Below are 15,745 nucleotides of genomic sequence, written 5' to 3' on the forward strand. Positions count from 1 at the left end.
AAAAATTTTTTATGTGAGAACTGTTTTTAAAATCAGATTGAAGTTATGAACGATGTAACATTTTATGCCCACGCCCGCTACTTATTCTACTGAATCACACCTAACAGAGGCAACAAAAAGAATATTTACTGAATTAAACATGTGGAGTTAGCTGTAATTTCAGGAGGCTTTAACCAACTGCAGCCAATTAACAAACCCTTTAAAGTATTCATGTGTGAGAGGTGGACCAAATGGATGGAGGCACAAAATCACAATTTGACATGAGGTCAAATGAGGCAATCTACCATTCTAAGTGTGAAAGTGTATGAAAAATTAGTGGCCATTAGTGCAACACAAAACAGTTGCCGTCTTTCGAGAAATGCTGAAATCAGAAATGTCCTTGATGACTCCGAAGATGATGCACTCTTTGAAGAAAGGGAAAATTTAGACCACACAATCAGTAGTGATGATGCGTTACTGGTGCTATGCTATGAGTAAAAGTTTTGCTTTACACTGACATTTTGTTTAGTGAACATTTGTGAATTTCTGTTTCAAATACATGGAATAAAATATTTTTCCCAAAATTTTGTCTAAAACATGGGTGGTCTTTATCATTCCAGAAAATACAGTATATAAATTTACTAACAGATATTTACATCCCTTACAGAATTATGGAGGTACATGGAGAATAATCTTGGTTTATGTGAGTGGCTCCACATCCACGAGAGATAGTTAGTAAATTAAACTATAAATTCTGTTAGTAAATTTAAACATATATATCATGTAATTTTTTAAGGTAACGTTACTGTAATTATTCTATTCTACTGCTGATGAAGACCCCAAGATAAGGATATAAACATATAGCCTATTAATATATATATATATATATATATTTCAATCATTGTACAGAAAGATATTAATTAATAAATTAATTGTTTTACCTCTGTGCAGCAAAGTAGTGTTTCATTCCAATTAAATATTTTTTAAAATTCTATTTGACAAAAATATTCCTTTCTAAATGTCATATACAGTATAATGGAAGTACATAAAATAAATAAATGAAATATAAGTTGTTGTTGTTGTCATCGTCCTTGTTTACCTTTTAAATTTACAAGTGTGAGATTCTAAAACAGTAATGTACATAGTGGTTATGTAAATAAAATGGGCATTGTTCTTCCAGTAGAATTGGGATTTGTTGGATTTCTGTTTTAGTGAAATTTAGTGTAACATGCTGCTAATAAAATATTTTTAAAAAATTACTGTAAATTGTAATTTTTCTAAACTTTTATTTATTTTTATTAATTTTTTTTTTTAATGCTAGCATAGGACCACTTTTCTGTATTGTCTTCATATTTCATTGTCACACAGACATATTTTTCATGTTGCATTTACACAATCAGATACATTAAAACAACTGTCTCTTCATCTAGGTTTTTCATTTCATATTTGTACGTATGCATTGTACAAATATGAAATAAAACCTTTATTTCTGAATGTTTCAGTAACCATTCAGAAATAAAGATGTATTTACACTGCCCAAATCAAATAAATGAATGGAAACAAGTGTGTAGGGTGAATGGCTTTAAGAGGAGAGTTGGTAACTTCAAAATGAAATGTTTGCATGGTAGGAACAGAGTATTAGCAGTTTGTTTATGACAAATTGACATAAACATAACAATTAAAGCTGGATAATTGAGATAAGAATACACCATGATTGTTTTTTCACAGAAAATTTCATTAATTAAATTTAAAAGGTCAGTTTTTTTTTATCTTATTGACACTTGCAGAGATTGAGCTGAAAGATGCCAGTGTTACATTATATATATGTATAAAAGTTCCTTGAAAGTTGTATACATAAGATCAAAATAAATCATGCCATTTTACTCACAAAGTTAGGAATAAACCAAAAATGTTAATAATGAAAAATGAAATATAATTAGTGCTTTAATTTAAGTAGTTAGTATGGTAATTAATGTTAATATCCAAGAGGATCATATTCTTTTCACTGGAAACATGCTAGTAAAAGTGAAGTAACCTTTAATTTCAAGCAGATTTTAATTTAATCAGTAGATTTTTAGACTTCACTAGCATGTTTCTGGCGCATACCAGCTTAGTATAATGCAATAATCGGGAACTGCTTTGATACCCACATTTTAAATGAAACTTTTTTTTTTTCAATGAGTACAGAATGACTGAAGATATGAAATGTTAAAGGTGCTGGTATTGTTATTGGTTCTTAAGACACATCATCTTATGCCACATTACAATAGTATTGTACAAGTGTGTGTGTTAAAAGGATTTTCATTTGTGTAAGCTGAAAAACTCAGAATAATGCACAGAAATCACTTGAGATCAGCTAATTGTGGCCCTGACTGTAGAGGCCTTTGAGAATTCTTTCAGTCTCTGACAGCATTCAAATCCAAACCACTCTGAATGATTCACAAGGGGTGAGACCACTATACTCTCATAGAGGATTATTATTAAAGGTACTTATTCTCTGTGCATTTTGTTGAACTGGATTCAACAACAAATATAATTTTGACCCTGTTCACCACTTCCACTTAAATTTAAATATTAAAAAATCTATTAAGAATCCATTCCTATTTGCATCATTGATTATTTTTTAATCGAAGTACAGCCATAAAAAAAAAAAAAATTCTTTACAACCCCGTGTTAGTGAACAAAAGGTGGTACTTACCTGCTCGTATAAAATTTTCCAGTAGAGTTTTGGTTTCAGTTTCACTTCCTCTTGATCATCAAAAGTGAGATACTTGGTAAATAGTTTTTTTGGATAACAAGGCTACTGTTACTAAATATGTTATTTGATCTTATTATCCAATACAGTGTCGAAATAAAATATCAGCATTAGAGTGGCCAAATGTTGCAAGGAAGCTATGCATCACTATTTGCTGCATATTGTCAAAATAAAAAAATTATCCATTTGTTATCATCCCCTATGAAATGACAGTATGTACCTGTCTAGTTCTTCCTTAAATTTCCCTAAGCACTCAACCTTGGAAACTTGTTCCATTGTCCAGTACACAGAGAGCTCACCATGCCATAGTTTTTACTGGGAACATTTCTTCCTTGAAGGCAGTGGTGAATCTAGTGGGGGTGCAATTGTGCCCCTCTAAAACCTGAAAAAAATTGGAACACTTGATGCTTTATGATATTATTCAATTACTGTCAATCACATATGTCATTGTTTAAAATTTAGGCCAAAAATGTAAATTTTTAGCCTAAATTTTAAAAAGAAAGTTATATCTGTGTCTGTAATAGCCTTTTCAATCCAAACAACAATTAACAGAATCCATATGGAGGAAAATACCCTGATACAGATTTTGTTTCAGATCCTCCCCACTAACATTATAACTACAACCCATCATCACCATTTGGAAATCGTGCTTATTTATAGTCTGATCCAAACCGTATTAATAGTGTGAAGAAATCCAAGGGTAACCAGATGGGAGCACTCTTGCAGTTAATACAAGATTAAAATAGGTCCCATTATCTACTATATCAAAAATTTCAATATCGTAAATATTTAAATATAAATACTTGAAAAATAGGTTTCATTAGAAAAAAAAATAAATAAGTAATGTTCACAAAATATAAGTGGCTCAAGCAGAAAAGGTTTCAGTTGCTACAATGGAAATGCTATACTATCATATCAAAATGTGATCCACCCTTCAAGTAATATACTGAGATACAGTGGTGGTGATAATATAGTTGAGGGTCAGAATTATTATTTAAGAAACTTTAATGCAGTATATTGGCTATTCCATGGCAGCTAGATATATCTAAAACAACAATCCTGATGAAAAAGAAAATTTTATGATTGCTACTTATACAAAATCCAACAGCTGCTTCATCAAATACAGATGTATTGTAATTTCTTGTTGGTCTTTAGGTTGATAATAGCTATCCAACGTCAACCTCGAGGTAGTTTTTTTTACTTGTATTTTGCTGTGGTCCGATAAAACACATTTACAGAAGTTTAGGAGCAGCAATTAAACTTGTGAAAATAACCATGTGGTGCAGCTTTAGTACAGGCTCATGTTGAAGAAGTGTTTCTGCATGTGTGTTCAGTGATTGGTTAATATTTTCGACTATTTTAAATTTCAACAATCAAGTGATACCTTCATTGAACATTTCTGTACTTGGTAACATTTTATTTGAACAAGATGATGTTCTTTCTAATGTTGCCATACCCATCAAGAACTTGGTTTGTTTTGCTATTCTTTGCCACCTCACAAAGCAAAATTTGGTATTGATCTCTCGTGTTGCAATTTTATATACATTCACTTAAGTGACTTGTGGTTGCATCTGCTCTTAGTCAGTCTTAGGTGAGTGGTTTACCACCAAAAACTTAGTTTGCCCAGTAAAAATCAAGGTTTTGGAGGAAAAATTTACCATAAAATACCTGCAATTTGCAAATAAATACATGGACTCCTTGTGGCATTATTGCTTTAGCACAAAAGCAACTTTAAAAGTGGCTTGAGTAGAAAGTTTCAGTTCATCATCATCATCAGCCATTTTCAATCCACTGCAGGATGAAGGCCTCTCCAGCAACTTTCCAGTTCCTTCTGTTTTGAGCACTGGCCATCCATTTACTACGAAAAACTCATGAATTTCATCTATCCATCTCCGCCTTTGTCTTCCAGGTTTTCTTCTAGCTCCTCTTGGGTACCATTCTGTTATTTTCTTAGTCCATCTGTCATCATGTCTTCGAGCTATGTGTCCTGCCCAAGACCGTTTTAGTTCTTTAGTTTTGATAAGAATGTCCTTTACTTGAGTTTGCTGCCTAATCCATGTGTTTCTCTTCTTATCTAACAGTCTCATTCCCAATATAATTCGTTCCATTCTTCGCTGTGTAGTTCTCAGCTTCTCTTCCATTCTTTTGGTGAGTGCCCAAGTTTCACTTCCATAAGTCATGGTGGGGAGTATACATTGATTCATTATTTTACGTTTCAGACAAACTGGGATATTGCTCTTCAGTATGTGACTATATTTCCTGAACGCTACCATCCAAAATTTATTCTTCTCTTGACTTCCAGCCATTTATCATTATTACAGCTAATAACTTGTCCCAGATAAGTATATGACTCCACCTTTTCAATTACTGCTCCTTCAATCATTATTTCCCTTTCCGTGGCATACTTGTTCATCATTACTTTTGTTTTAGCCATATTCATCTTTAGTCCAAAATCCTTACTAACTGTGCATAACTGATTAAGATTTTCCTCTAATTCTTTGGGATCGTGGCTTATGACCACAATGTCATCTGCAAATCTTAAATGGTTTAGGTACTCTCCGTTCACATTGACTCCTTTCTGCGACCAGTCTAATCTTCTGAAAGCTTCCTCAAGGGCAGCAGTAAACAGCTTCGGAGATATTGTGTCTCCTTGTCGAACTCCTTTCTCGATTTTAAATTTGCTACTGTCTTTGTCTAGTCTAATAAAGGAGGTAGCACTCTCATATATTTTCTTCAAAATCATAATATATGGGGTATCTATGCCTTGTCTTTCCAGTGCCCGAAACATTCATTGCCTTATGCATATATGGAGTCAAATGCCTTTTCATAATCCACAAATGCCAGGCATAATGGTGTTTTATATTCATTTGCTTTCTCCATTAGCTGTGATATTACGTGAAGGTGATCCATAGTTGAGAATCCTGTCCTAAAGCCAGCTTGCTCTTTCGGTTGATTCTCATCAAGTATTCTTTCTAATCTGTTAGTAATGACCCTTGTGAACAACTTGTAGATGTGGGATAACAAGCTAATTGGTCTATAATTTCCAATTTCTGATTTATCTCCTTTCTTATGCAGCAAAACCATGATTGCATTATTCCACTGCTTAGGCATCACACCTTTTCTAATGCACTTTGTGAAGAGCCTTGCCAGTTTTTGTGTTATGTCTCTTCCTCCCAATTTTAACAACTCTACAGTAACTTCATCTTCCCCCGGGGCTTTCCGATTCTTCATTTTCTTCAATGCATGTTCTACCTCATCAGGAAGAATATCGGGTATGTCGTATGTGTTGCTACTTTGCAATCCATCTTCCCCACTGCTGGTATCATTTCCTCGCTCCTTGTATAATTCTCTATAGTAGTCTTCTGCTATTTGAATTATGCCTTCTCTGCTGTTTATAAGTACACCATCGCTATTCTTCAGTTTCAGTATCATTTGTCTTTCTGTATTACTGCTCATGGCTGCTGATTTAAATCCTTTGTTTTCCCTTAATGCTTGTTCTACTTTTCTTGCGTTAAATCTTCTTATGTCCTCTCTGAGTCTCTTTCTAATGGCTTTGCATAACTCAGTATACTCAATTTTCTCCCTGTCAGTGTTTTTTTTGCTCTTCATTTGTCGTCTTCGGTTCATCATGACAAGTGTTTCTTGACTAATTTTTTCTTCTTTGGATTTCTGTTTCCCTATAGGTTTCTTGGGCTTTATCACTTTCAGAAAGTTGTAAAGTTTCAGTTACTGCATTGGAAATGCTACTCTGTCATTTCAAAATGTGATCCAGCCTATGAGTAACTTACAAAATTCAAGAAGAAAGAATAATGATAACATAGGCAAGCGAAGGGTACCAGAATTATCATTGATGATTTCATAAGTAAATTTTTATCTCAACATTAACATGATTGCCCCTGACACTAGGAATAAACAGCAATTTTATCAGAGATGGAAAGCACCACCACTGTTTCCATTAGTGCAAATAGGCAATTTTAAGCCACCACGTGAGAAATGCAAAATGAAAAACAGAATTTCAGCCTTTAAATAAGTTTAAAAAAAAAAATTTTTTTTTAATCTTAATTCTAAAAAAAATAAATTAAAATACCTTTATGTTAGATCTGTGGCAATTACCTTGACACAGATCTAGTTTCAAAGTAAATTCCTGAAACAGCTTGACCTACAAAAAAGCTATTGTTGCCTGAACATAGAGCCCTTGCATTTTTCAAGTTTAACTTTTGAGGATTATTATTACCTTTTACTTCACTTGCGGCGCCTCCGTAGCCAGGTGGGAAGGAGCAGCAGTGCGTAGCACATGCTTCTTGATTAGACCGGGGTTCGAGCCCGTCACCACCAAATACGGAAGATGCGGAAAGGTCAGGGAATGACCACCGCATATCTCGGAGCAATATGGCCTTAGTTGCTAATGCTCCTAAAAACTAAAATAACATAACAACTTCACTTGCCTTTGATGAGATGACAATACTGTTTTTTGTTTGGTTACCCAATATGTAATAAAGCCGTAACATTGCTCAATATGTGTAATATGAATATTGATCTTTTGGCAAATTCTTGCATAGAGTGATTATATTATTATATATTCAGTGATCACTGGACTGCCTAATACCATGCTGGACCACCATTTGCACAGATAACAGTCACTATTTGCCTAGGCATAGACTCCACTAGATGTCTGAAAATGTCCATTTAGGAATCTGCTGTCAGAACAGATACATGTCCATACACCTCACTTCCCATTCCAAAACATCTCATGGGTATTCAATTAGATTGAGGTCAGGCAAATTTGGAGGCCAAAGAAGATAGGTGATATCTTCACTGTGTTCCTTGAACCACTCGTGCACAGTGCAGGCATGGTGCATTATCGTCTTGGAAGATTCCATTTTTGTCCAGGAAAAAATGCAACGTGGCAGGGTGCGCATGGTCTCCTAAGAGTTGCCGGTAGATCTCACCAGTGAAATGTTGCTCTGTACATGCCAGGGGTCAGTAAAATTGCTGTTCTCCCTACACTAGGTGGAAAAGACCCGAGTTCAAAAAAAATCTGAACTCGGGTCTTTTTCACAATGTGACTGAATTAGTCGGTCTCAGGCAAGGATAGCATGGTTTTTTCTCCCAGAAACTTGGGTTTTTCATTCAGCAAATCAACCTCAGAACACATGCAATTTACAGTCAGTATATATGGCCTTAGTCACTGTTGCTTCTAAAACTCTACAACAATTGTTGGCAGGAGATGTTCTAACCCATTTGACACCATTCTTTCTATACTTTAAACACAGTGAGCACCTGATGCACAAGCTCTCACAGTCATACCCTTTTGAAACTATGATATCTTTACTATGTCCCATAACTGCTACTTTATCACTTTGACCTGCACAACCAGATACAGATTACCACTGCTCTAGTGTAAAAAGCTGTTCAGCTTTTTATACTGCAAGCTATGCAGCATAGTCCCTTACAGATGGAGGTCACAATTCAGTAATCATTGGGTGTATAGTGTAAGTCAGCAAATTTATGTAAGTTCGGTTTATGTCTTTCAATCAATATTTATGAACAAGTTAAAAAAATAAAGTACTGAATATTGCTCAACTATAATTTTAATATCTAGATATAATAAATTTTAAGTGAACTAAACAAAGATATGGCAGTCTATAAAAACTACTAAATTTGAATTTTCATTATCCAAACAGAAGCCATTAAAGGGTCTCTAAAGGATGATATATGCAGGAATTACAAGGAATATTTTTGAATGCACTCTGGAAACAAATATTCGTTCTAATTTCGATGGAGTGTAGTGTAAAATATGTGCAAACAAGTGTACTCTAGTGAAATGACACATGATTTATTAGCAAGTAAAAAAAAAAAATTCCTGCGTAATTAAAGATATCCATGTTATGAATTTATAGTATTATACAAAGCATAGTGTATAAAAATAAACTTTTAGTAATGAATAAGTAAATACCTATATATATATATATACACATATACATATAATAGAAATATAAGTTAAAAATTTTTTCTGTTATAACAACTTTTTTAAATGTGTAAGTAGTGCAATTTCAATTTGGCCATTGCATTTATTTAGCATTGTGAAGTAATGATATATGGGTATTTATGTCAGAGACGTTATGAATAGATTAGAACAGGAGTGTCCAGAACTTTAAAAACTTTATTAGTGTTGAAAAAAATAATTTTCTTGTACTACTGCAACTGTTTTGTAATAGAGCAAATGTTATGCATTTTTCCCAACATACTTGGCAACGTATATGTGCTCCACTGGCAGTGTACATACCATAGCTTGCAGAATAGAATATAGTGAGAAATGCTGTGATTAGAAAGGTGAAGCATTACTGTTAACCTAAAGATAAGATTCTTTGATAAATGATACTGATGTTACTAAGTTAAAAATTTAGTGTTTCTTGTATTTGGAATAAATGAGTAGAATTTAAAGTTAAAATTTATTGTACAGGATTTTTGAACACACATACGCCAGATGTAATCTCTTTAAGCTTGGAAAATTGGGTAGAGTGTGATGTAAGTCAAATCACTTGAAATAAAAGCACCTGTGCAGGGTTTAGAACCTATTTATTACTAATAGTGTAGTAATCATGTTTTCTCTTCTGCTTCTTCAGTGGCAAAATTTCAAGTGATTTGATCTGGATAACCTGTGCAACATGCCATTTAAACAAAGTGTGCTTTGCAGTACCTTATAACAAGGTAACTGAACAGTCTACACATCTGACTGTATTGGAAGAAAGTGGAACTTACTCTGAAACAATAAAAATAGTAGCTAATTATGAAGAGCTCCTTAACCATTGTATGTATCAAATGACTTTCAGAATAGAAGTAAGGAATTTTTTAGTATTGCTGCTGCTGGAATACAGAAATTTACTCTAGTTTTTCTCGTGTTAACTTCTTAGAAGGGGTAAAGAATATAAAGTGGTAGTAGCAGTTTATTTTACTTACCCAGTTATTATTAGAATTGGAAAGTGCATCAAGATTGATGACTGCATTTACACTAATTTCATTTGATAGAAGGCAAGAATTTTAATCACAGCCTTTTGAAAGCAGAGTTCAGTTTATAAGGTCAGTGTGATAGTTTTATTGAATCTTTATGAGGTGTTAATATTTGTTAGCATTGTGAAGTCTGAGTTTTTGAACTTTAGCATTAGCATTAGCATTAGTAGAGGCATTTGATGCAAGAAAGCAAGCTTATGCAGCATCAGCCAAAAAAAAAAAAAAACCCACTTCCACTTCACCCTTCTGTTCGTTCAAAATACCTGTCCAGCTGAGCCTTAAACTTATTTAGGCTATCAACCTCCACGACAAGGGATGGAAGTCTGTTCCACCAACCAACCACCCGCTGGCTAAAGGCAAATTTCCGCACGTCTATCCTACATCTGTCTTTCCTCAATTTGAATTTATGCCCTCTCAGGTGATTATTCTGAGCAAGAGGAAGAATCCCATCAGCATTGAGCATGCTCAAACCATTCAAGGCTTTATACACCTCTATCAGATCACCTCGCTGGTGCCTAGTCTCCAGACACTGTAATTTGCAAAACTTAAGCCTTTCTTCGTAAGAGCACCCCTTTGTTCCATTCACTAATCTTGTTGCCCTTCTCTGTACTCCAGCAGCTCTACATCCTTCTTGAAATGAGGCCTCCAGACCTGTATACAGTACTCTAGGTGTGGCCTGACCATTGCCTTATACAAGGGAATAATCACCTCCTTATCCCTGCTGGAAAAATTCCTGTATATCATTGACAATACTCCATGAGCTACTCTTGCAGCCCGTCTGCACTGCTCAGAGAACTTCATATCTGCCTGCACAACCACCCCCAAGTCCCTTTCATTCTCTACCACTGTCAGTGTAGTACCACAGAGTTGATACATTGCTCTGGGGTTGCTGTTTCCCATGTGTAGTACTTTACATTTGTCAATGTTAAACTTCATTTGCCACCTCTCAGCTCAACCTTTCCAGATCCTGTTGCAGCAGCATAGTGTCAGTAGTGTCCTTGACAACCCTGCCAAACTTTGTATCGTCTGCAAACTTGGACATTAAGCTTGATATACCATCATCAATATCATTTATAAATACAGAAAACAATAATGGACCCAACACTGAGCCCTGAGCCCTTTGTTTCGCTTTATCTTATTTTATTTCCTGAGAAGCTCCCTCCTCCCCATAAAATTGAAATGCATATATGATTGTTGAAACTAAATATCAAGTTTTATACCTCATGGCATATAACTTAAAGTGCATGTTATTTTCTGCTTTGAAAGTAGAGTTGCGTTCCGCAAAACGCTACAGAAGTCAGAATTTCTCCCATGCTTGTGCAGCACTTGCAACTGTGCTCGCTGAATTTATTGAATCAAAAAATAAATGTTTGACGAACATGTAAATAGAATTATTTATTCTATTTCTTCAATTTTTTTATCTCATGCACAGGAAAAATTACAAAAGCGTGCAATTTAAAAAAATTTCAAAATTATAAAATTACAAAAAAAGAGAGGAGACAGGCATAATGCCAGTAAGTTTTACCTCTTGATCATCATTACCAGAATCGACATCTTCAGCTGATAAGTACGCCGCTGCAGAGGTTGAGGAGATTTAGAAGGGGGCAGCCACTCCACCTTACGAATGAACATATTAATGGATGACTGGATGGTGGCTTTTTTCTTTTCATCGTAGATTTCTCTGTAACAAGCATATCGTTCACCCCTCTGTTAACTTTTAAGAATCGTTCGCTGTCAGGATCCATCTTCCCAAACCTTGCCATTGCTGATGCAATTTCACGAAATGCCATTACCATCTCTCTGGTGATGAAGCGTCTCGGCTACTCATTTGGTTCATCTTGAGTTTCGTCAGCATTTTCTTCTTTCACTATCGCTGCCTGCAAGTCAATAAGTTCTTCGTTAGATAATTCCTTCTCTTCTTCCTCTATTAACTTCTCCACGTCTTTGCATCAACCTCCAACTGAAGTAGCTCTGCAACCTCTACAATCTTATCTGTAACCTCTTCATATGATTCGTCTTTTTCAAATCCTTTCACGTGCCGTGGGCATATTTTCTTCCATGTGCCATTTAAACAACTTTTAGTAATTTCTGCCGGGGCCTTATTAATGTTTAAGATGGTGTGGTAAATACTGTAAGTTTTCCAAAAATCTCTTAATGTAAAATTTTTCTCACCGTCTACTGCTGACAATGCCTGAGCAAATGTGCGTAAACAGTATGCGTTTAAATTCGAAATAACACCCTGATCCATAGGTTGGATGAGTGAAGTCGTGATTGGCAGTAGGAATACGACTCTCACATTCGAATTGAAATCATCTAGATGCGTAGAATGTCCAGGAGCATTATCTAATAGAAGCAAAACCTTGAAAGGAACATCGTCTTTACAATATTTTTCAACCTCGGGAATGAAGCAGCATTTAAACCGATCCTCAAAGAGAGATATTGTTATCCATGCTCTCTAGTTTGATCGGAAATGCAAAAGGTGGCTTAATTGATGCCCTTAAATGCATGAGGATTTCCAGAATGGTATCACAAGCAGTGGTTTTAATCTGTGATCTCCTGCTGCATTAGCCTCAAGCAAGAGCGTGTCCCTATCTTTTGATGTCTTGAAACCAGGCATTGTATTTTCCTCTTTGGCAATGTATGTTCGATCCGGCATTTTTTCCCAATATAGAGCAGTCTCGTCAGTGTTAAAAATTTGCTGCATTAAATAGCCACCTTCATCAATAATTTTTTCCAACACATCACAAAATTTCTCTGCAGCTGCAGAATCGGCACTGGTGATTTCACTGCATATTTAACGACATGGAAACCAGCACAATGCTTGAACCTATTAAACCACCCATTGCTTGCCACGAACTTGGCTTGGGATCCACCATACTTATCCTTAATATCTTTATAAATACTTGTTGCTTTTGCTTGAATGGCCATTGGACTCGGGCACTCGCTTCTGAATCTGATTTTCCATCCATATTATTAACACCTGTTCCATCTTTGATATAACACCTGAACACTGTTGATCTTAAGTGCGTTGATCTTTTGTATACATGCAGTCCTTTAAAATAGTATTCACTGTTGAAGCAGCGAAACCTAATTCCCTTGCAATAAATGACAAACTTTGTCCTGCTTCGTACTTCTTAATCATTTTCATTTCTAAATCAATTTTGTTTCGTTTCCTGGCACTACTGCCACTTGCACTTTCCATTGGTCCCTTTCCCTTCATCATTGTAATGCATAAATAGGAATGAAGAGAAGTTTCTGAAAATTTGTTTTTTATATGATTGAAGATTTCAGTGAAGGGGAACACATTTGACCATAATAGCGTAAACACCCACACAATTGCAGTTATCAGTATTATCGCAAATGCAATAAGATTGAGTTTACTACCCATTTATAATATATTGCACTAACAGAAAAGTCCAATAAACCGGAAATTGCAAATTGTTTTTATTGTTTTATGGTAGTGACCTCCAAAAATGTGTTTTTGAAAAATATCACAAAAGCATTCAAAATTGATTCTTATAATGGGAACATATGATAACGATGAAAGGGTAGTGCAATTTCCATTATAAATATGACCCTTTATAGAGATAAACAGCTTAGTAATATAGCGAATTTTTCAAGGACTTGGAATGAATTACAAAAAGAAAAACAATGTTATTGGGTTCACATTATATTTTCACGATACTTTCATTTATTCCTATAGGATGCAAAATACATTTCCATGATTTTTTTAAGTTTGCACCAGCCGGCAAAAACTTATTTAAAGTTGAATTTCCATAAGTCGGGGAGTTCCTATATATACAACCTCTACTTAAACCAGGTTTGTTTAATTAAAAAACACAAATTATCTTTTTACTTATGGTTACTAGTGGAAATAGGAATAGGTCTCATTAGTGGTCCATTTTATATTAATAGTCTGTTGTCAGTTATCAGTTTAAAAATTGGTGGAGCTTTAATTTTGATAGAAATTGACTGTTAATTAGCCAACTCATGTGGGAAATGTTATAATTCTCTGACCATAAGAATTCAAATAATTAAATAAAACTTCAACAATCACAGAGGGTCCATACCTAAAATACCCTGTTACTGATAAGCTTTTAAAGGCTTCCAGTAAAATTACAGTTAGATTCCCAACTAGCAATTTTTGTGAAAAGCTAACTTTATTATTGCAATTACGATGTATAACAGGGTTTGCCATTATAGGGTTTTCTCTGGGATCTTGTTATAGCATATTTAATGTATTGTCAATTTAATAATGTGAATTTAGGGAAATTCTACAGTAGTAATAAGGGAACTGTGTGTAAGTACAGGTTAACCTTGCTGTTGATAGCTTTTCCATTCACAATTATGAAATCCTATTTCCTGGTTTGTGGGTAGCTGCTTTAGCTACTTATGGTTCATGTGCTCAGTCATTCACTGAATCTAACCGTGCTTGTCAATTGTCAGTTATATGCAGCTACTGGGAAACTTTGCCATAGCTATGAATTCCTTGGCCTGTAAGAATGTATTAGTTTGTATAATCTTATTTCCTGTTACTAAAAATGAAAATATTTTCATTTTTATTTGTTACATATTTCTGTAACGTCTCTTAAATACTCTAATTCTGTTCCTTAAAAAAAAAAAAAAAAAAAAAAAAAGCATAGCAGCTATAATGAGTATAATCTTAAAGGTAGTCATGCAAGAAATATAAATGTCTCTACATTTATTATTTTTCATCACAAAAGACACTATATAAGAAAACAGCTTATAAAATTTGAACAAATTGTTCAAAAATATAAAATTAAGTAACAGATTAAATTTTAATAAAGTAAAATGTACAAAAAAATTCTTTTCATTTATTAACCTCAGTTCATTATTTAAAGGTAGTCGATATAAAATTATAAAGATTGCAGCCCAAAAAAAAAAAATATATATATATATATATATATATATATATATATATATATATATATATATATATATATATCAGTGGTATAAAATATGGGTGTGCAAACTGTGAAACTTGGCTCTAGTTTCCCACTATATCTGTTTCCACAAAATTTACAGTATTTTAGAATTCTACACTAATCTAAAATATTTCAGATATGATTATCTAAAATAATCTAATATATTTCAGATATGAGTTTATGTATATGAAAATTTAAATGATCCAAATCCAACTACCTTCATTTTGTGATATAGTATTATTTCTAATATTGGTGATTATAATAGTGACAGATATGCTTTTTCTTTCACATGTTAGCTTATGTGAATATACAGTCAACTTCTTGCGAAACTACCAGTTTAAGTGAAGGAATACCTGATGAAGACACGAATGAGAAGGGGGCTTGCACACTGCTGATGTAGAATAGCACTTCCCAATTCGTAATAAAAAATTAATGATTGGCTTTCTTATTTAGAATGCTATTTATTCCTTTAAGTATTTTACAATGTTTTAATTTATAACTTTAGTAGCTTGTGGCAATGTATAATACTTGCATACAATAATTCTTATGCTATTCCTTAAAATTTCAATTCCTTTTGTTGTCTGTATGACACAACAAGAGCAGCCTTCAAATTGAGTTACCAAGTGGGAAAAGGAAATTGATTTAGCAGGGGGCTTGATCAAACAAGGCTTGATTCGAAAACAAAAAGGTATTTAGCAATTATGCAGAAAGGTGGCCGAACAGGAATCCCAAACTTTATATGGAGATCATAAACCAAAATAGTTTTTTGGATCTCCTTAAAGTAATCATGTGATCACATGCCAACTGATATATTTAAAAAAAAACAAAAAAAAAAAAACACATATATACATATAAAATTTCTGATAAAACTACAAAACATCTATAACTTCAAAATGACTTTATTCTTGTACAAAACTTTTGTTATTTCATTATCTAAATCCATTCTATCCAACAGATATACGTCAACATAATGAACGAATTAGTCCTCCTTAACTAATGCAATCTTCCATTCCCCGTTTTCCTTCATGCTGTCCTGTTTAGCCCTAGCCAGAGT

The 15,745-nt window shown here is 34.0% G+C and overlaps 1 protein-coding gene across 2 annotated transcripts in view; it reads left to right on the plus strand.

The window, feature by feature from the left end:
- Positions 1–15,113, plus strand: part of LOC150086131 (cysteine protease ATG4C-like) — a 111,977-nt gene extending 96,864 nt beyond the window's left edge. For both annotated transcript variants that reach the window (XM_090373735.1, XM_090373736.1), the window contains one exon: positions 14,988–15,113. In XM_090373735.1, the coding sequence (XP_090229861.1) occupies positions 14,988–15,091 (104 nt within the window). In that variant the 3' untranslated portion in view covers positions 15,092–15,113. The remainder of the gene's footprint in view (positions 1–14,987) is intronic.
- Positions 15,114–15,745: the final 632 nt, after the last annotated feature.

This window comes from Mastigoproctus giganteus, chromosome 5 (genome assembly GCF_048544385.1).
Source record: "Mastigoproctus giganteus isolate SK-2022 chromosome 5, ASM4854438v1, whole genome shotgun sequence".
NCBI lineage: Eukaryota > Metazoa > Arthropoda > Arachnida > Uropygi > Thelyphonidae > Mastigoproctus > Mastigoproctus giganteus.